At 38.5% G+C, this 23412-nt stretch overlaps 1 protein-coding gene across 1 annotated transcript; it reads left to right on the forward strand.

Moving 5' to 3' along the window:
- The first annotated feature begins 2036 nt into the window (after positions 1-2036).
- Positions 2037-23412, forward strand: LOC139147626 (nose resistant to fluoxetine protein 6-like). The gene is made up of 14 exons (XM_070718773.1): positions 2037-2500; positions 8475-8626; positions 10934-11012; positions 11769-11865; positions 13066-13340; positions 13634-13810; positions 15326-15422; positions 15637-15910; positions 16927-17006; positions 17570-17677; positions 18370-18508; positions 19924-20110; positions 20933-21075; positions 22648-23412. Exons 1-14 carry the CDS (start codon positions 2275-2277, stop codon positions 22762-22764), a joined length of 2151 nt encoding a protein of 716 aa, XP_070574874.1. The 5' UTR covers positions 2037-2274; the 3' UTR covers positions 22765-23412.

Genomic DNA, 23412 nt, shown 5'->3' on the forward strand with positions numbered 1-23412 from the left:
CCATATGCAGTGATTTGCGTTATTTGTCAATCTATATAATCTATATAAAAAAGCAACCAAATAAAGTGTCACTTTCAGAGCATTTCGGGAGACCGATGGTGTTGCGAGTTCTGGGCCTGCACCATCACTCAGTCTGTCAAATTATTTCTGTAAATCGTCTCTTAAATGAACACGCCTAGAAGCTGAAGAGGGTGTACCCAATTTCAACACCTGTTAGTCACAGAATCTCAAGGAGAGAGTGGCCATTGTTTGCAATGTGTCAGTTTGAATGTCCTCTTACATCTTAACGAAAAACTTTTGATTACGTTATGAAACGGTATCGATCTCGGTGATTGGGACGGCTTTTACAGTAATGCCGGGGTGAATGGACCCTATGTCCATTCGCGCTAAATGCACGTGAATTCGCTGTGTTTCGATGTTTGCTTGAGCATGTTGCGTCTGTGTTTACAAAGATCTACTCCACGTCTCTCACGGATCGACCTCAGTTACACAGCAGGTCTTACAGTAACTATTGATATCAAAAATTAACAATCGATACAGAAATATGTGGAACAAGATTGCGTCACTCTCTGCTAGCCCGAACTTTTATATTTTGTCCAGTACTACTGTCAAGAAAAGAAAACAGTGTCTGCAATTATCGTTTGTGATTCGGGGGTTGTCGGTGGGGTATTGGCGAAATTTCTGATTACCTCGAAGGTAGTCCTTGTAACTCACACACAAACAATAGAATTCTGGCGGTCCTAACATGCTCGACCACAGTCCCTCCGCAACTGACGGCGGTACTTGCTCGACTATAGACAACTTCAACGACACATACCTAGCATAACAAAACATCTACTTTGCCGAAAGGTCTGTGACCCTATAGCCATGCTCAACCATGTCATATAAAGTCAACATTTGTCAGTGTCATCCGTTTTGTCTGCATAAGACGACATTATGGTCAAGTGTGAACCGAAAGTAATGTTTTTGGGCTAGTGGCTAAGTGGACAAAGACATGAGGGCGAATTGATGATCCCTAACATTCTACCGCGACCTTGACCTAGCTCATATACATGTATCACGGCCCGTAGGACCCTTTATATGTAAAACAAAATGTCACTTCAGTTTCAGTTACTTTTTATATTATTGCAAGTTCGCAAGGGTTTCTGTACGTGAGTAAACGCCTCAAAATTCTGAATTGTGAAGAGAATCGTCTCAAAATTGAGACAAGACTTGTCACGCACGTCACGATTTGATTGGTGGCCTTCTACTTTTGGAAGCATGCTGTGTTCAAGCTTGATGCTAAAATCTTGAAAATCCTGAAATGAAGTTATTAGAGCGGCATGCTGTAACTTCAAACCTTTAAGACTTGTGAGTCAGTGCGAACGACAAACAAGTGCACGGTATGATGGATGTCTTTTCATATGCCTTCAAATACAAATATGATACCAGCAACATAGCGACAGATATATGGCTGTATAAATAAACAGAGCCAGAGAAAACCTCACATAAAATACTGAATTTTTTTCTCTGTCGCATAAGAAATGGCTGCTTTAGTTCGTGCTGTAAGTTCAGGATATCTATATTTTACTGGTAGTGAGCTCTTTTGTGATACATCTTTTCTTTCAATTGACTGTGTACATGTAGGTATAGATTGCATGGACATTCACGAACCACAGGATATGGTTGCCTGGTAACGGTTTTCGTTGCATTTAATAGTAAATTCAATCAGTGTAAACTCTATGGGAGGGGAATTACATTTTGGAATTTTCGAAAAACAAAGACCGGTGAAAGTTTTTCTTTCTCCAAGAGCTTCAAAATTACGCCCCACAAGTGGTAGATCAGAAAAGAATTGTAGAAATTTGAGAGTCCGACTATCTGTCCCGCCCCGAGGCACGTTGTACCTTAAATGTGCGTCTGCTTGCGAACTGTGTACAGAATTTACAGCGAACAATCCCTGACCCCTGTGTCGCAAACACTCTAAACGATGTTATAGGAACCATTTATTGCCAGTAATAATCATGTGACAGTCAGCTATTGTCCTCATTAATCGGTGCACAGCGCATGTCAAAATGTACAGCGCTTGTGTTGATTTTATAGTGCTCCTTGACCACACATCGACCAATAGCGGCCCGGATATTTTTAGTTTATTGTATATCAATGTAGACAATGATAATTTTTTACAGGAGGCATACAGGAACACTGGTCCCGTCGGCGTAGTTTCTCCTGTTCAGGTGTTGCATTGGGCAACGAAGTCTCCCGTCGAGACTGCCGTCAAATAACCTTTCCACAAACATGGCTAAATTCGTCATACTTATGGGCTGTGCCGTCGTAGCGGCGACGATGCTGCCGTCAGTTACCGGATCAACGAATATGATGGAAATCTTCTTTCCTGAGTTTCAGAAGTCGTTCGCTCCAGGCGTTGACCACCCCTATCACGATGTCACGGAGAAGTGCTATGCGGACACTGTCAAGTACATGGTGGATTACTACCCTACATTCCGCCCATACGCGAGGGAAAGTAAGTAAAACTAATAGGCTCTATAACAGCAAAATTCAAGAAGCCGGGGTCCATACAAAACAATAAAAAAAAATCAACGTACGTAATCTAGGAGGATCCAGTTGCTAACAGCAACAATATATTATACACAAAAACCACGAATTGTCTCTGATGCCCATTGAAACGAAAGAGAGTATTTATGACAAGATAGTTCTGTCCATCAAACGCTACGGCATACAAAAATGTATAGATTGTGCACAGTACAATGCTATCTGCAGTTTCACAAGAAAGATCCACATGTAGTTATTGGTGTGGTTTGGGGAACGACATAACGAAACGAGAATTGTCATCGCGAATTTTTTCTATCTCCCTCCCTAAGTAGCTAAGGATGGATTTACAAAATGAAATACTCGGGTCAGAACAAACCAATATCAGAAAGCGTACCAAATATTATTGACTGCATGTTGAATAGTACAGAAATTTCTAAGGTTGGAATATTTGAGGGCACTCGACCGATTTTAGAGTTATAACAACTGGCAAAAAAGGTATAGCTTTAGATGTGGTAAAATAGGGGTGATAATAACCAGTAGCCAGAAAGGCGCGGTTTCTTATCGAGAAAAATTTACAGTCCTCGGCAATGCTGAAATTTCGACATGTCAGCACGCGTTGCCAGAAGCATCGGCCGCCATTACAGTGCAAACAAAAACAATAACGCGATAATGTCGGCTTATTTATGAGTACTCGTACGCGAACGAACGTTCAAAAATGCATTTGTGAGAACGATTTAGCCCCTGTACACTTGTAAATCAAGGGGACAGTTAAACATATCGATCTATCTGGACACTTACATATTCACGTAGCCCTTACTTCGTTAGCATAAATTTCTCATTTTACGTATCGTCTGCTAGGAAAATGAGTTTGAAATCATCATTAGGTGTAAAATAGCGATGGGATATTCAATCAAGTCTTGAGATATGCAACGTTTTAATCACGGCCGCGAACAAAATGTTATGGAAGTGGGTCATTCGCATGAAACATTATTCGTCGCAAAATCGTTTCTTTTAGTGATAATAGTTATAACTTTCTTTGCAAATGCGTTGTGTACAATTTACAAAGATTCAGTTGACATATGATTTTGTGTGAACTTTGATTTGTTGTCGACCACGCGTCTTTTCAATCGTACGTAAAATATTTTGATATGAATTTGGAATAGATTAGAAGAGTACACATAACACGTACAGTGTTAGACATGGACGACACTTAAAAAGTTAATGCTCAGAAAATGCACCCTTGGAAAATTATAAGATTTAAGTATTGAAAACGTCTGCTTACGCCCAGTCCCCCACCCCAAATTGACAGATTATTTACTTTACTTTTCGTTGGCAACAGCTATTTGCCGCACCCGAAGCCGTTTTGACCGACCTTTAGTGACGTACAAAGCCTCATATATCTCTGTCCAGTTGTATGATATGATAATATGAATCTTGTTGACTCAGTATGCAATATTAATATGCAGCAGATACCTTGTGACAACAACAAAGTAGGTCGCTGTAGAGGCACCACGTGACCTATATCTCGCCCTGTTGAAGAGACAAATCCGGTCAAATATAAGAAAACGTTGAGTTTGACAGCACTGTGTTTCACGATTTCCATTAAAATGAATTAAAATTGAGTTAGTTTAACGTTCATTTAACAATCAGAACACAAGTGAACGTTGGAGGGCACCCTAGGAGATAGGTGGCTTTAATCAGAATTTTAGGTGAGGAAGGTTTGAAAAGTCCATTCTATGTAAAAAACGGCGCTGATTCCAAAAAAAGCAGTCTTATTGACCCCACTCAAGACAAAATTGCCATTTTGGCCACTTTTTCCTCAAAAAATGGTCATTTTTGGTCAAAAACTGAAAATCACTTGTTTTTTTTCACATTTGGAGATCAAATGATGTATGAAAAGTTCATTCCATGTAAAAATGGGTGCTGATTTCAAAAAAAGCAGTCTTATTCACCAAACTCCAGACAAAATTGCCATTTTGGCCACTTTTACCTCAAAAAATAGTCATTTTTAGACAAAAATAACTTAAAACGATTCGTTTTCTTCGCAATAATAGATAAAACGATGTGTGGAAAGTTCATTCCATGTAAAAATGGGTGCTAATTTCACAAAAAGTAGTCTTATTCACCAAGCTCAAGACAAAATTGCCATTTTTGCCGATTTTCCCTCAAAAAATGGTCATTTTTTGACAAAAACGGAAAACCTATTGTTTTCTTCACATTTGGAGATCAAATGATGTATGGAACATCCATTTAAATGTAAACATTGGTGTTGATTGAAAAAAAAACAGTCTTATTTGCTCCACTCAAGACAAAATTACCATTTTCGCCACTTTTTCTTCAAAAAACTTGTCATTTTTTGAAAAAAACTGAAAAAAATGTTTTCTTCAAATTTCGTGAGCAGATGATGTATGGAAATTCCATTCAATGTAAAATATAGTGCTGATTCAAAAAAAGCAGTCTTATTACTTGCCATTTTTACCAATTCTTTGTTAAAAAAGATCATTTTAGAAGAAATTAAGGAAAAAATTATTTTTTTTTCACAATTGGAGATCTATTGATGCATATTAAATCGTGTGTTTGACCACTATCATTTCTGTCATGGGGGACTAAAAGCTCCCCGATGTTTGGCGTAAACCCACTGTTTCTGGTTTTGTATGATTGTTTTGTGCTTTCTGTTCGTGTGTGTTGCGTAAGTGTGAATTATCCCCATGCGTAAATAGACTCTCATATGGATAGCAACATCTCAAACAGTGCGCCACTGAGTTCACTTTGGTGACGTCAGTGAGGCGTATTAGGTTTGTCTACGTGCGAGTATTTGCGAGGCGAATTGGTGCCGAAAATCAGTGTCGGATCAAGACCGGTCGGTGACCGATATTAATTAAAAAAGTAATATATCACATCAGATAGGTTATATTTAGAACATAGAATGACGTTGTTCGCCAAATGTTAGCAGTTTTTGTGATGAAAGATTGATTTCTTTGCCATGTGGTTCGGATTTTGGTGTTGTTTCATTATTCCTAAACAGTAAAGAAAGGTATAGCAACATTCACATTATACGAAAAATTACAAGTACATTTGAATGCTAATAAGGTTCAAGAGATTTTTACGAGATATTCATGTTCTTCTCGTTTAAGTTACTCGTGTTGGCTTTGATGAAGCAGAGCTGAGAGAAAAACTTTCATCATCTGTGCTGATATAATAGGCGTATTGTACACTTGTGCTTCCATAAAAGTTTAATTACAGATAATTTCTCTAAAATCCTGTATCAGAACAATCTACAGCTATTAAATGAAGTAACAAGTTACTAGTAACTCTTTGTGGCTCCGAGATACAGAAAAATCTTCAGAGTATACAGTACAATTTGTTAACTGATTAAATTGAAAAACAAAATACAGTGGATCGATATTTGAGTACCTTTGTAAAAAGAAATCAAGTAGGTGTCTACTTTCAAGTCTATCCCTCCATACTATATTCTCTTTATTAAACAGCCTTCCTGTCTTTTAATAAGATGAATGATAATCTAGAGTTGCCTTTGCAGTGTGTGCTGCATGTGCTTGGTGATAGAGAACATTTAAATGAGGCAGTGACTCATTTTACAAAACAGACATGGGAGACAGCAGGCGAGATAGCTCAATTACGGAAAGCATATCAGAAGAGATCAAAGTACGTTGTTTTATGTGATTCTATTAACTTTGAAGTTGAACCATTGCCACATTATGGTTTTCACAGTAGTTGTTACAGTAACCTTACATCATATCAGGTACATTCAAAAGAAAGAAAAACTTTTTCTGATGTTGTGGAAACTAGATCTAGGGTGGAGAAATCAACAGTGGGAACTACTACAACTACCGGAGTGCTTCAAAGCAAGTGTATTTTCTGCAATGGCCTAGATCGCAAGCATTTTCTCATGAAATATAAACCAACCAATCCAGAAAGTCCACTGGGGAAAATAAAGGGAATTGATGCAAGTATGCTGCCACCATGCAAAGATGTTCTTGAACAAAAATTAAAACGATGCAATTATGTGGCATATCTATGGAAGCATGCACATCTACGAGATCCTCTTGAAAACATTGAGCCTACAGATCATGGCTGGAAAGAGGTTGATGGAGTTTTTCTACCAGTCTGGTTTACTGGTAATCAAATGCCAACCATTCTTGCTCAGATCATTCAACCACAAGATATCACTAATGAAGATGACGATGACGACAGCAATGACAACGACAATGATGACCACAGCAACAACAACGATGATGATGATGATGATGATGATGATGATGATGATGATGATGATGATGATGATGATGATGATGAGTGATCATATTAACAATGAGAAAAATGAAGATGACAGACAGATAATGTAACGGGAAAGGAGAAGTTTTAATTTCTGGTGACGATTGCTTGCCATTTATTTTGAAAGGAACGAAACTAACAGTCACAAATACAGATCATGAAGATGTGGCTATTTTTTTTACTAAAAAGGGCGTTTTTGACGGGAAAGTACCCAAAATGGCAATTTTTTATTGGTGGGGTCAAAAAGACCGCCTTCTTTGAAATCAGCACCAATTTTTACATGGAAGGGACTTTCCATGCATCATTTTATTTCCAAATGTGAAAAAACGAAATCATGTAAAGTTATTTTTGTCTAAAATTGACCATTTTTGAGGGAAAAGTGGCCAAAATGGCAATTTTGTCTTAAGTGAGGTCGATAAGACTGTCTGTTTTGAAAGCAGCACCGATTTTACATGGAACAGCGTTTCCAGACATGGTTTTATCTCCAAACGTGAAGAAAACGAATCGTTTTTAGTTTTTTTGTCTAAAAATAACTATTTTTTGAGGGAAAAGTGGCCAAAATGGCGATTTTGTCTTGAGTTAGGTAAATAAGACTACTTTTTGTTAAATCAGCACCCATTTTTACATGGAATGAACTTTTCATACATCATTTGATCTCCGAATGTGAAGAAAACAATAGGTTTTCCGTTTTTGTCTAAAAATGACCGTTTTTTGAGGGAAAATCGGCCAAAATCGCAATTTTGTCTTGAGTTTGGTAAATAAGACTGCTTTTTGTGAAATTAGCACCCATTTTTACATGGAATGAAGTTTCCACACATCGTTTTATCTATTATTGCGAAGAAAACGAATCGTTTTAAGTTATTTTTGTCTAAAAATGACTATTTTTTGAGGTAAAAGTGGCCAAAATGGCAATTTTGTCTGGAGTTTGGTGAATAAGACTGCTTTTTTTGAAATCAGCACCCATTTTTACATGGAATGAACTTTTCATACATCATTTGATCTCCGAATGTGAAGAAAACAATAGGTTTTCCGTTTTTGTCTAAAAATGACCGTTTTTTGAGGGAAAATCGGCCAAAATCGCAATTTTGTCTTGAGTTTGGTAAATAAGACTACTTTTTGTGAAATAAGCACCCATTTTTACATGGAATGAACTTTTCATACATCATTTGATCTCCAAATGTGAAAAAAAACAAGTGATTTTCAGTTTTTGACCAAAAATGGCCAAAATGGCAATTTTGTCTGGAGTTTGGTAAATAAGACTGCTTTTTTTGAAATCAGCACTCATTTTTACATGGAATGAACTTTTCATACATCATTTGATCTCCAAATGTGAAAAAAAAACCAAGTGATTTTCAGTTTTTGACCAAAAATGACCATTTTTTGAGGAAAAAGTGGCCAAAATGGCAATTTTGTCTTGAGTGGGGTCAATAAGACTGCTTTTTTTGGAATCAGCGCCGTTTTTTACATAGAATGGACTTTTCAAACCTTCCTCACCTAAAATTCTGATTAAAGCCACCTATCTCCTAGGGTGTTACATAGCAATGGGAAGGGGCGCCGCAGACATTGTTGCAAGTCTAATAGAATATATATTCTCATGCACACATGGATTCACACTCGATTCCGAGATCACGCTTGTCTGCATTCTATTACAGTGTACTACTCCTGTGGAGAAATCCGAGATGACTATGACTTAACGTGGAACTTGAACGACCCTGGCAACTTCGGTATGTGTCGACAGGTCAAACCGGGCAATGAGACTACCTTTGAAACGGTGTACTGCTACACGACCACCTATATCTCTGAAGTAAGTAAAAGCATCAGTCTATACTATAATATCCTAAGCTGGAGCATGAGACTGATGTAGATCCTAAATTTACCGCCTCCTGACTGTTTCGAAGTTGCAGTCGCTTTTGAGACACCGATACTATAAGCAGCGTTGTACTTGACTTTCCCCGTTCTTATTCCCACTTAGGGAGCCGTCATTATTTACGGCCTTGGGGTCGGAGGAATGTGAGGGGGTCACTCAAAATACTGAAAACTCCAAGGGGGTCGCTGAAAATGTGAAGAGAAAGAAAAATGTGTTACTCAATTTTATGTGCGAAATAAATTGAAACACCTCTCAGATTGCACCATTGCACTCATAAATTTCTCAAAAAATTTTTATGCGAGAGAGGGTACACCCCCTCTCGTGCTCTCCCCTTCGGGTGTTCTAACAGTTTTTCCTAGTAAAAAACAAACTGAAAACACCTCTAAGGTTGCACCAGACTGCAACATTGCACACATCAATTTCTCAAAATTTTCCACGCGAAGTAGCGGACAGCCCTCTGACGCGTTCCCCCTCAGCCACTCGCGTGATCTTCCAGTCAGATGTCCTGAGTGAACACCCCTATCATGATACCCATCCAAGTTAAACAATACTATATGGTTGGATACTGGTTAAATCGTGAGCTTTATATCTGTATTTTGTTGTCACTTTGAATTTCATTTTGTTGGTTTCACCTTTTTCAACCGTTACGAGATAACCGATAATAATGTAACAAGGGTCTTGTACTTGTGTAAATTTTACAAATACACGTATCGGTATTTAACTTTTCTAAGGGGTGGTCAAAATTTCTGAGTTAGAGATGGGGGTTACTCAAATTCATCATGGTTAGCGCGGAAGGGGGGGGTTACTCGAAATTTGGGAATTTCCGGTGAAATTCCTCCGACCCCCCCCCCCGGGCCGTAAATGATGACGGCTCCCTTAGAAGGGTTCTCTTTCAAAGATGGCGATCTAAACGCCCGGAGATGGCAACGTATTCCAGTCTGATTCGTTGCCGATACCAGCAAGTAAAATCCCGAAGTGGTTTATTTTAATCTGCATACATTCTCGGTTTCAACATCAAACGAAATAACTTTAATTAATTAAGCACTGTCGATGCTTCGAAGCTAGTAATCGTGGTAGTGGCGGTGAACATCTGACTTATTCATTTATGTTCTTAGTAACTCATTTCTCGCTTTCATAATCTTAAACAGAAGCCGCAAAACGGAATAAATATGATTTGCAGTAAGGTAGCTTTTATTAAGGGATTGGACGCAAATTACAGGGGGGAGGTCGGTGTTTTGGGGTGGCTCTCAATTTTTCGAGCAAGCCGTTTTGAAGGGTCATGAAATTTTACGCATGTTTTTGGAGAGGGTCCTAATTTTTTGCTCAACTACGCAAGACGTGGCTAATATAGTGTATGGTTCAAAAACATCAAATCATAATACATGTATATGGAAGTCTATCAGGCAAACTATTGACAATTTTCCCCTACAAAACGAGCTATAGCTGTACATTTGTATATGTTTGATCGTTTCTGTAAATGTATTTTTGCTTGAAATGGGAGGTAAAAAGTACATATATGTGTACAAGAAATTTGATTTTGGGATTTCGTCGAAAATGATGGTCCACGGTAGTCTATGAGAAAACTATGAATATTTTTTTCAAATATAAAACGAGTAATATCTGTGCATTTCTTGAAGTTTAATGTGTAAATTGACATAAACGTACTCGATTAGAATATTAATTGGGAAATGTGATCTTCTTTTATTGAATTATTTGAAACCTTGTATGAAAGTGGTTATTTGTAAAAATTAAATAGTATTCGCTTGAAGTTCAAAGGTCAAATGAGAAATTATACGTCAATTAAGATAGTATTGTTAAGACCTATGACACGCACGGAAGGGTCACCATTTTTTGCGCTTGAAAATTGGGGAGGGTCACAAATTTTGTTTTCTTTCAAACACTTATGAAGGGGCACTATGTTTCGCCATTTTGAGAAACACCGACACCCCTTGTAAATTCTGTCCAGTCCCTAAGAGCAGCTGATGCCGTATATGTGTATATGTTTACCAAACTCGATATTCAGGTCTCTACGTCAGGATCTTATATGACTGTAATTTAACTGGAGTGATTTACACTCATTGTGTCCAATCAGTGTTGAACATGGCCAGCAATGCTTCTGTGAAAACATCTATGGCACATTGTTTCATTTTCAGGAGATTCCAACGCTGTATCAACCATCGCGCGTGTTACGTTATAGTAAGCAAAGCAAATGTTGTGAGACCAACATTTTTCTTTACTTTCCAGACAGGTGATGCTATAAATAAGGGTGTGTGTTTTCCAGATTCCTGCACAGAGAAAGATGTAGAGATTTTCATCAAGGAGGGTAGGTATCGTTCAGTTAGTCCAGGTGTGGTTTTATAGAAATTTTGGCCTGGCAAATAAATGGTTCACTCCAAAGCTGTTTATCACGCCAACATAGGAAACAACCTGTGTATTCTACACGTTTTAGCCTTTTTATGTATTTTTGAATGAATTTAGCGCCTGTTTTCGTATTTCCATCCGGTACTCATTAGAACCCATTTTTCCAAAATCTATGACACAAAGAAGTATCCGTTAGAATTCCCCGATATTTACTCATATCTCTTTTGATATGCACGTGCGCATAAGGAGTGCACTACTGAACGACCTTTGTACACCTTCATTTTCCACACATCTGTGTTTCAAGGGCACATGCGCGTCGCCTTTTGTCGACAACTATTAAAGTGTCATTCTTGCTTCAACTAAAATGATACTGATGATAATAGACCGGCCTACTACCCCAAACCGAACAATAGAACGGTCGCTCAAAATTTCGCGCAAAGATTGTACTTGATGCGTTCGTGAAGCATAGAAAATCCCTTTGCTATCAATCTCTGAGACACCACATTAATCGTCTTGAAATCGATTGACTGGGTTGACTAAAAGGCAGCTGAGCCTGGTATAGGGTGTCAGAGAGATGCTGTACATTTGATTTCTTGTCATAGGCTGACACATTGCAAAGACTGAGGACTCCATGCATGCACAACTGTTACCTTCTCACTTGTACATGTCTTCAAATTAATGCCTTATTTATTTGTTCACTGTTGCTTTTACCTCGCAGCCGCTCTGACAGTTCCGGGCATCCCCGGATGGGCGTTCACCGTAGCGTCGTGTGCCAAAGACAGCCATGAATTCCGATGGTCTGACATCCTTGCAACGTAAGTGGAAGGGATTGAAACTGAGACAAATATATTCGAAAATTAGTCGTACCTTGCCAAATAATACCTTAACAACGGAAGCAAAGTTCCAAACAAATCAACGAAATTAATACACGTAAATGTCTTGGAGATGCCCTCGGTGGGAAAATATTTACTGAAGCTGCGCTGTTTCCGCCAAAAATTTGCTCGCAAAAGCAGACCTTCAGAAGTGTAATCCATGAATTTCTGTTATGACCCAGTAACATCGATAAAATGAAACAACTGCACAGTGAAGTCTTGCATTTGGCTTTCCGTGGTAGTCGTATTGTTTCCTTGTTCAGTTTAACATACTACTGTAGTAAATTATTATTAAAAATATCTCTTGGACGTATGGCAGGGCATTAAATCAACAAGGATGCTCTTTTGTGGCCGATACATTTACACTACTAACAGGGCTACAAACACCATACCTTATAATTTTTGACTCTGAATGATAGGTTGTCAGTTGTGCATTGACCCACAGAGTAACATGGACAGTGTATGTTACTCTGTGATTGACCAGAGGTGCCCCGATATCAAGAAAGTTGGCAGTTCGCAAATTTCGGCTACTCTGGGAACAAGTGCTTTGACTCACACACTGTTAAGTTATGAATTCAGAGATCAATAAGCAATTGTCTCCCAATGCTTTGACCAAGGAGAGTTTGGATGCTAACGAACTTGTTCAGCATCATTTATAATTTTGACGTAAGGTACATGTAGTATGCGCCTCGAAAGTCAAAGACTTAAACTTTAGCACAAAATTTCCACAATGAAAGTTTAAACCACCCTTTTATCAAATCAACAATAAAAATTTGGGCTGACCAAAAATTTGGATGCGATATTTGAAATTCAAAATGGCCGCCATCCCTGTGTTAACTTCGGTTTTTTGAAAAACGAAGACGGTGAAACGTTTTCTTTCTCCTAGAGCTTTCAAATGAGCCCCCACAAGAAGTAGATCAGAAAAGAGTTGTAGAAATTAAAGAACCCGAATATCTGTAGCCGAGCCACGTGCTACCTTAAACAACATTAAACAAGTGGCATTGAATATCGTAATCCGCAACTGCTATGTAGACTGCAAGATTCGTCGCTGGAGGGCGCTCTCTACGCTCCTCCTTCGAGCGACGGATCTTTCCTTGTGACTGCTATACAATAACTGTCAGGTAAAATTGTTTGCCTCCTCAGTACGCTGTGTGCGATCTTAGCAGTGGTGCTCATAGTAGGTACGACGTACGATATAGTTCAAAGGAGAAGAACTGAATTGAAGAAAATGGCGGAGGCTGAATTGACGACTTTCGTAAAAACGACACCGTCTGATGGCGACATCGTCGGAGAGTCGGTGGACGCGCCGAGTCACAATATTAATGGGACAACTGTGAACGTTTCTTCTCAAGAACGACTAGATGTAGAGCAAAGCGCAACTTCAATGCAGGGGCAGACGAAAACAAGCAAATGCAAAGGTAGAACTCAGCAAAAGTACGATTAAATATCAAATTTTCAGGTCAATCAGCGTCAATCACTGCCATAGCTTGTCGGATAAAAAGAAGCGAACTCATTTCAAATATGTGATGTGGCACTTCCGGTGTCAAGGTCTTCTAATCATCATCCCTATGCCGAATTTTATAATAACGATTCAATACGGAAAATAAGTAAATGCTAAAATAAAGGTAACTATTTTTACTTAAATATAAAGATGATTCATTTAAGAAAAGTGAATTATTATGCATGCTTATTTCACTTTCTCTTGTCGTAGAATTTTTAAGAAAGAGTCTTATGGCTTTTTCTGTTATCGACGCTGGCAAAAACATACTAAGCACGTCACAAGGAAGTCGAAATATAGGATGTCTGAATGGCATTCGTGTACTCAGCATGTTTTGGATTATTCTCTATCACCACTGGATCTTTCTGGGTTCATCGACACCGATCATTGGTGAGTAAATTGACCTTCGATTTCATTGTTCATCGTTTATGACGTATGTGTGTCAACGTCATAAAATTATGTGGTCAGTTGCCATTGGATTTTTTTTTATTTTGGTATAACTGACACATGTCATATAAAGTGAATTATGTTGGGTTGAAGTAGAATGCGCCTCGGGGACAGATATTTGGACTCTCAAACTTGTACAATATTCTTTTGGCCTACCACTTGTAGGGGCTCATGTCGTGATATTGAGTTTTATGATCAAGGCTCCTTAGTTTTACACAGAAGCAACAGCAATCGTGTATTTGCAATGAACTCACCTGGTTTATTGCAGCAATGACAATGAGAATGGGTAGAAACTGAACTATTATTGTAGCAAACTAAAAGCGCCTATAAATAGGCTTGAGACGAACGCGATAGGGAACCAAAGAGAACAATATTTAGGCGGGACAATCTGGGCGCTAGCGATTGGTAGGAAAGTTCATGAAGCGTCTGATTGGCTGGATGAATCGCACATAGGATCCGCATGATTATATTACTACAAAAGTTCAAATAAACTGTGTCTCCGAAGGCTCATTTTGAAGCTTATGGAGTAAATAACATTTTTACAAACTGAGTTTCGTGAAATTGGAGAATCTTAATCTCTCTATTAGAGATAGCGAAGGGATGGCGGCCATATTGAATTTCAAATACGACAAGTTTTCAATCGGGTTCGAACCCACAACATACGGCATCAGTCGCCTAGCGGAGAGGCCACAGAGAGAACCACTCGGCTAAATCTCCACTCCCAAAAAGATTGGTATCAGTATATATTGGAAAATTTGTTTCTCTAGTACCGAAATTTGCACGGTGACCCCTATTTCTTTTGAAATAGAATGGCTGACAGCTTGTTTGAGGACAATTTGAGCAAAGTTTAAAGTTATACTGTCACCTGTTCCAATTTTGCCACAGTTACCATGGAAAGAGAAAATCTAACCAATCACAGATTTTAAGCGGGTGCCGCTTTTTAAAACCAGCGCCCTCACATGGGCATTTTGAATACCAACGAACGCCCTTTGACCATATATGGACATTTTTAGATTACAGGTGACTGTATACCTTAAGTCTTCTTTTCGAGGCGCAAACAACCTTATCTCAGTACGTTAGACTCAGACTCAAATCAGATACGGTCCCCTTGATTACACAGTGCGGTGGCTTCGTTGACCGCTGTCGCTCGGGTATAGACACGCAAACAAAATTATGCAGGAAAATTTTCTGGTTATACTGACATCAAAGGTTGCTGACACGCTCGCTCCTTTTACCTTGTATGGACATGCTTGTGAAAATTTGCGGAAGTAGAGGAAGCTGATCGATGGCTTTCTCTGAATATCGTTTTACAATTCCTTGCCAAAAGTCGATAGAATTGCTGAGCACCAGAGCTTATTGTAACCAGTTTAAATTATTTTAAATTTTAATATGAGAGAATTGTTTACTGGTACACGCAAACTCACCCATACATATCTTTGTTATTCATTTAATTTCAAGATAACCCCCGATATGTGCACGAGGTTGTAGGAGAACGGTTTGCATCGCAAGTTCTTCGTACTGGGGATCTTGGCGTTGAAGCATTTCTTGTTCTCAGGTTTGTAATTTTGTAAATGTATAATGTGCTTAACAGATACACACACACACACACACACACACACACACACACACTTATGAGGGCATGAAAGTCTTTGATTGGTTCCTTAAAGGTCTCCCAAATTCCCAATTCCATGAACTCATTCAACACATAACATTTTTTGGGCAGAAGAGATTTGTGCACAATAAATACTGCTTTCTTTCCGTTTTTGCAGTGGTCTGCTAGTAGCCTACTTGACACTGAAACAGATTGACAAGCGTGGCGGTCCGCGTCGATACAACTGGCTCCTCTTCTACGTGCATCGCTATTGGAGGCTGACGCCGGTATACGCTTTTTGCCTGATGATATACTCCACGCTGACTCTACACATGGGTAACGGCGTGTGGTGGAATAACTGGTACGGCGCTCAGCAAATATGTCAGGACAGATGGTGGGCTAACATCTTCTATTTTCATAACCTGTACCCTTTTCCTGGATCAGTTAGCGAGGTGAGTTGGAAAATAAGCGGTCAGGTTCATTGTTGTACAGGTATCAGGGGTGACTGTGAGGACGTCATTACAACGAAGTTTACATAATGCAACTTCCGTCTGCAGGAACGTGGACTCTGTAGGGAATGTTAGAAATAAGCGAAATTCCATTAATCCATCCATTGGATCGTAATCAATCGATGTCATCATTGATCTACCATTAAGGCCCCGTAAGCTGTTTCGTTTTGCATTTTACTTTCCACAAAAATAACACTAGCCTTTGGAGAGATGTTTTTGATTCTCGTTCACAAGCCATATTGGCTTTGAAAATGTCACGAGTTCAATCCTTTGTGATGGTTTGGTCAATTAATGGTGCCTATACAGGCATGTATTTATACGGCGGCAATATTTTAGTTCCAACTTATTTTCTGCGTTCGTCGCCTTAATATTTAAATACCGCCCTTTGGTCTTACTTCGGTAGCATTTTTACATATTTTGTATTTTGTTTTCAAACCACCTTAAACGTGAAAAGGCAAAAAGATACAGCTAATCATATTATAAATATAAGCATGAAATTATGCACATTGTTTTGATCATTCGGAACGTGCCTGTTTGTTTGTTTGTTAATTTTTTTTCGAATGTTCTTGTCAAATGTCGCCTTATCATTACATCAAAAAGTGGGTAAAACTTTCCATGTATGAAATTTTATAAATTGTGTGAAAATTTAGAGTTATTTTTTCTTTCGTTCCCAAATACCTTACAGACCAGTCGTCTGCGTATGTTCATGAAAAATCATTGTGAAAAACCAAAGAGTTAAACAAGTTTGTGATTTTGCCCGCTTATATATTTAATGTCATAGGGACATTGCAGAAAAGTTCAATATATTCTATGCTAGGCTAATGTAACGCTTGTATTATGTTATTGGTGTTAGGCCTATATTTAGTGTATGGGGTGGACGTGGTATTTAGCTTTGGATATGCAGTTATTTATCATCAGTCCAATATTCACCCTTACATCATTCTTCATGTTATATTTAGTGTATGGGGTGGACGTGGTATTTGTCCGTGGATATGCAGTTATTTATCGTCAGTCCAATATTCATCATTTTATTCTACAAGTAAGTACACTTCTGCCAGATCGGTAATACGTCACCGTCAGTTAACAATATTTTCAAGAGTACACAAAAAGGAACAAGATGGCGGCGACGCTCATTAAGCAAAATGCCTTCGACCAAGCAACACAGGTATACAGCTCAAGAAAATCTAGCTTTTTGAGTTTATTTCGACCAAAAAAGTCACAAAAACAAATGTTGTCTTCATCGTAGATACATCAACGCCCGACTACCGAGCCAATAAAAAGTACCACATGATCAAAAAATGCTCATCGAAAATACTTGTCAATGAATCCGAGTCGCTACTTCAAAGGGATAATTTGGTAACTTTTTTCACCGTATTGATTCCAGCAATAGGGTTTTTTTTTCGTCTTCTCCATGCTGATATAAATTGAAATACCAAGTGTTGAAGAGCCAACAACTTGCACTGCATTGCGTACAATCATGGGAAGTTACTATAGAATTGTAAGCGCGTATCGGTGGAAAACTTGAAGTAAACAGACAGTCCTATGCAAACACTTTCTTCCATGCTGCATCATCTACTATGTAACACGATATTTATTTTACAGGTCATGGGTTGGCGGTATTGTATTGTCCGTAATCACAACTCTGATCTCGCTTGCGTCAACTGCTTACATCGAGTACATACGAGGAACGCCTATGCGTGGGGGCGGAGAGTAAGTCCAGATTATTATCTGCATTATAAATAAGCTTACAGGAGTAAGAATCACTGATGAACTGGCAGACAAAATTTAACCTTACAGATATGTGTGTGTGTGCCGTGTGTTTTGAAAGGAAAGTAAAAATTATTTACAAATAATTACTTTGATAGTAGATGTGTCAACCACAACCGTGAAGCGTCACGTCTACATACCTGTAAATAAGCAAGGCAAACGAAAAATTTACAAAGACTGCTTGGAATAACAAAGTGACAATAACATAATGTCAATAGTGCAGTTTAATCCTTAAAATGAGTTCAAGGAGTATCCTTTACCACCAAGTCTCACTAGACCAGAAAATTTACCTGTACATTTAGTTTCCGCATCATGCGTGTAATCTACTGCACTCAAAGGTTTATTGCTAGATCTGACATGCCATTTCAGTCTCGAAAGCACCCTAGAGCCGAGTCTGTGTATATCACAAGTTCTGCTGTCTCGAGGCTGAAGTCTTTCAGTGTGGGTCTATGGTCTGTATGTGAAGCGACGTTGTCACATTTAGACGGATAGAAAGGGAAGGTAACAAAAAGTACCGCAGTATCGATATTTTTGTAGTAAAACCTGACCTCTGTAACCTTGAAAAATGCTGCTTCAACTAGAATATGGCAGTACAGTGATATTCAGTGCTTTTTATTTTACATCCCTTGCCACAGGCCGTACAGAGAATCTGAACTAGAACCGGGCAGCTGGTTATATACCAAACCCTACTACAGAATACCACAGTATCTCGTCGGCATTGCTCTTGGTTACATGTTCTTCAAACTGAAAGGCAAACAAATCAAAATCAATAAGGTAAGCAACGAGAGAGAGAGAGAGAGAGAGAGAGAGAGAGAGAGAGAGAGAGAGAGAGAGAGAGAGAGAGAGAGAGAGAGAGAGAGAGATGTATGTTGTTGTTGCTGTTGTTGTTGTTGCGTTACATTCTGAGCTCTACAGTTACGATGGCGTTGCACATAATACAACGTATTTTGCTCAAAATCACTGTTTTGCAAAGATTCATTCAATTTTCATTAAATTTTAAGCCAACGTTAGAATATTAGTTAGGTTTGCCTTTTATCATGTTGAAGTTGGGTGAGGAAGAAGAGTAAAATTATGCAAATGTATGCAAATCACAATATTTCCTACCTCCTTTTCCTCCCGTTTTCAAATCTTCAAAAACATTAACTCAACTCTGGCTTGGTCAAATTGTGTGATATTTGTACATTATGCAGACGACGAGTGCATGCGGGAGGACTCAAACAAATTGATAAATCGTACAGTAAGACATTATTATCAATATTGTTCACCATTATCAAGATTTATCGTTTTGTGTACTACACGGTTTATCCCATACTTTCCCTCCTTTTAAATGCGTAGTCCTTTTTTCGTTTTCCAAAAAAACTTGTATTGTTATGCTCGCTGTGGGGCCGCAATGCTGAATAATGAATACATTATCAAGAAAAATGTGGGGATATGAAGTCACAAAATGCACTGGTATTGACAAAGCTATGATATTATTAAGCAATAAAGCACACCCAGCGATGGTATACCACGAGATTTTGACCAGTTCATGACACATATGCACGAGCGATAGCGAGTGCATATATGAAGTGAAATGGTCAAAATCGAGTGGTATACCGTCGCTGGGTGTGATTTATTGCTATTATGTCATAACAGTATATTGAAATTCTAGCATGGAACAACATAAAAGGAATTTTCCTCAAGCTGAAAGCTAGCGCGCATGCCAGCCGTGGTATATCGCCAATATACCACGGTTCTCTTCGCGTCTCGACCAATCAGATCGCTGTCACGGTATTTGCACCATCAATATACTTGTATGATATAATTTCAGATAATGTATATAAAAAACGAAAATTTTCTGTGGCAATAAAGAATAAGAATACAAATGCAAATGAAATTGTCATTGTTCTACATATACTCTAATTTCAAATGGAATATCAAATTTCATAAAGTAGTAACAAGTTTTTGACTTAAATTTATTTTCATCATTGAAAACAAAAGTGAGATTTTTACCCCAAATACGTACCCCTTCATCTTCGGAGTAAACTATTGCTACCATACCAAAGTTTAAATATGATATGAGGGGGTTTTCATACCATATTTGATAAGAAATATTGTTTTGAAAAAAGTTTGTTGGTTAGATGCAACGCTACCGTTGTAAACTTCAAATAAACATGTGAAACTTTTTTGAAATTTTTTCCTTACACTAGATTGTAAACTGCTTGTTGTGGTGCTGTGCAGTTGCTATTGCATTAGCTGTTGTGTATGGACCGTATTCATCTGACGATTCGTATCGCGTTCCTCAATGGGCTGCGGTGATGTATCTTACGCTGTTTCGTTTTGCTATGTCTCTGTGCATCGCCTGGGTGATATTTGCATGTGCCACCGGGAATGGAGGTAGGGATATGTAAGAGACAGATAGACAGACAGACAGACAGATAGACAGACGGTCATAGACAGAGAGACGAAACTTCAATTACGGCCGAACACTCTCGAACGAAATTCATTCATTGCGAGATGCGAAAATTAATGTGTCGCCACAACGACACTGATATTGATGTCTAAAGTTGCCAAATAATGTCGCTTTTTTAACGTGATGATGTGAATGTGCCACAGTAACATTTTATGTCGGATTTTATACCTAAAACCGTTACATTGTACCCTTGATATCAACTTTCGCCATGGAATGCAAGGTACATCGCTCAAGTACACATTCTTGCAATTCTTCAATTCATTATACCACTTTAAAGCAGTGTGCGCCTCGAAAGTGAAAGACTTAAACTTTTGTTCAAACTTTCCTCAAGGAATCTTTCAACCATTCTCTTTCAAAGTCAAAAATAAAAATCGAGGGCAGGGGTTACCATGCAATTTTTGTACGAGAGAATTAGAAACAAATTACCCAAGATTAACCGATATTTGAAATTCAAAATGGCCGTCATCCCCGTGTTAAGTCTACGGAGAAAAATTAAAATTTCAATTTTTGAAAAATTAAGACGGTGATAATTTTTCTTCCGCCAAGAGCTTTAAAATGGTAGAGATCAAATAAGAATTGTGAAAGTTTGAGAGTCCGAATATCTGTCTCCGAGGCGCATTCTACCTCTCAGTGTAACTTATATCAGACCTGTTTCTAGTCTCTTATGTCACCTTCTTATGTGAATAAGTTTTCGTCGTCGCAGCGTGTCCCAATTCATCGCTATTCTCTTTCCTTTGTGTACTCAGGACCAGTGAATAGCTTGCTGTCATGGAGTGGATGGTTACCATTGGCTAAGATGAACTACTGTGCATATTTGTTGCACCTGGTCGTGTTATTCTTGTACACCTGGGGATTTGAGACATTATGGCACTACACAGACTTCCACTTCGTGAGTGCTCGTCTACTTTTTTCCCCGACCGAAACACCGACAGTTATATTTGTACATGATTGTGCGATATCACAGGCATCTTTATTTCATCAATGATTCACAGTTCAAAACTCATTCCTTGGCCGTTTAAAACGTGATTTTATAAGTCGTTATGTTCCAAAAATAGCCTTTTAGTTTAAATGAAAGAGTTAAATATCTATACTCGAAGAGTATATTTGATTCATGAAATGGACTTTCCTGTCAAGGAATGAGTAACAAATAAAGTTATGAAAAGCCTTGCCTGGGAATCTAACATGAGCTTATTGTATACCTTTTTAGCTAGACTCTATGACAAAAATGTGAACCTGAGTGTAAGGTTAAGGCCAAAAAGGCAGTGTTTCTGGTCACCGCGCGCGTCATTTAAGAACCTGCGCGTCATGTCTTTTTTGCGGGGAGAGGGGGGGGGGGGTGGGGAGGTTACATACTCATCTGTACAGCTATCCTTGATATCCCTGGTTTGCATGTCCAAAAATGCTAAAAGGAAAACGGAAGTATTAGGCAAAAAAATTGTTTCTGCTCCTTGACATTCAGCAAAAGTGATACGGCGACGCGGTTTTCTTTTTTTTTTTCTTTTTTCCCTTCTTTTTTTATTCCTAACAATGTTGGTTTGGCACTATTGATGCAACAGTTGTTGTCTTTTATCACTGGCTGCATAATACTTCCGTTTCCTTTTTAGCATTTTTGACATCAAACAGGGATATCAGGGATAGCTGTACTGATGAGTATGTAACTCCCCCCCCCCCCCTACACACACACACACACACAAGACATGACACAAAGGTTCTGAAATGACGCACGCGGTGATCAGAAACAATCTTTTGGGGGGGCTTATGCAGCCAGTGATAAAGACAATAACTGTTGCATCAATAGTGCCAAACCAGCATTGTTAGGAATAAAAAAGAAGGTAAAAAAAGAAAACCGTGTCGCGGCATCACTTTTTGCCAAGGACCAGAAACAAGTTTTTTGGCCTAATCAATATAATTCAATTTCGCCCTAATTGAAGAACAACACATTTTGTTGTTTTACCTGAGCTAATCATGCCAGACGTCGTTCCTCGATTCACAGAATCGATCTTTTATCACTGATATCCAATTTGCTTTTCTCAAATTTTATGAAAGTGAGTGAGTTGTCAGTTTCAGCATGGGAACACTTTTAATTAGGTCAATCGAATTGTTTCAGTTTTCGCACGCAGATACTTGGCTTTGGTACAGGTTCTTAAAATACATGTTACACAGTGTTTTATCAAAAACTCTACAAAATTCCGCTTTGAAACTACACACTATCATACTGTAATTTGTTTCATTTGCGGAAATACATATAAGAAATACACATATAAACCTAGCCTCTTCTTAGCAGCCATTTCGCAAATTCGAAGCATCGACTGCTGGACGTGGCCTGTAGGCGTACCAACGTCAAGGGTCTGTGGGGCATTCACACGTCTATGTGCATGTGCCTGTACGAAATTACTTATTACTCTATTATGTTAACACGAAGCTAAGGGTGATAACGTAATGTGTATTTTTTCTTAAACAGGGACTGGAATTCCTCGGTTTACTGGCTGTGACGTATTCCCTGTCTTTCCTGGTTGCAACTACGGTCGAAATACCTTTCTTAAACTTCGAGAAGGTCGTGATTCCGAGCAGACGTTAAGATATCCACGGAAGACGAACACCACACGGAGATTTACGAACATGACAATCCCAAAAGAACACTGAACCCTAACGAAACACGACTATAGTTTCTTACCCTGTCGGTACCAAGTGAAACTAAATTTAAATACCTTATATTTCCGCTAGCTCCTCACTTTTGTGTTTATTTGCATAATTTTCACGAAAAGGAGATACATAAAAAGCACGACGTTAAATGAAGACAATGTTTTCCATTGACCAAGGTCAATTTTTAGTTCTAGTCCTATACTATTTATGTATTCAACAGTTAAAGTTTTTCACATTCTTTTCAACATAACTTTAATAATCATCTATATCGGAAATACGCTGATATTTTATAGATATCCGGCTGTGCATGTAACCTGAATTTCAGCATTTTCTCTAAATGGAGTACAAGCCGGGATTATCTAAGCATATCAAAACAAGTTCCCCAATCAATCAATCATAATTTTCATATAATTATACGGTTGATTGAGAAGCGTGTAGCTATTGCACTTTGTATGATACAAAACATGTAGAATATTTCATTAGTGGTCGTACTGACCAATGAATGGTGCGATTCAAAGTTTTTGCCAGCAGTGTACTCAATTATCAGCAGACAATATGTATATTAAACAATATTTAAAAAGTC

Source organism: Ptychodera flava, chromosome 13, assembly GCF_041260155.1.
Source record: "Ptychodera flava strain L36383 chromosome 13, AS_Pfla_20210202, whole genome shotgun sequence".
NCBI lineage: Eukaryota > Metazoa > Hemichordata > Enteropneusta > Ptychoderidae > Ptychodera > Ptychodera flava.

Bases quoted from the DNA above. Each gene is read 5' to 3' on its own strand.
- LOC139147626 (XM_070718773.1), top strand. From the start codon at position 2,275: ATGGCTAAATTCGTCATACTTATGGGCTGTGCCGTCGTAGCGGCGACG. The intron at 2,501-8,474 runs GTAAGTAAAACT...ATTCTATTACAG, and splicing joins CCGCCCATACGCGAGGGAAA to TGTACTACTCCTGTGGAGAA. The intron at 15,423-15,636 runs GTTTGTAATTTT...CCGTTTTTGCAG, and splicing joins GAAGCATTTCTTGTTCTCAG to TGGTCTGCTAGTAGCCTACT.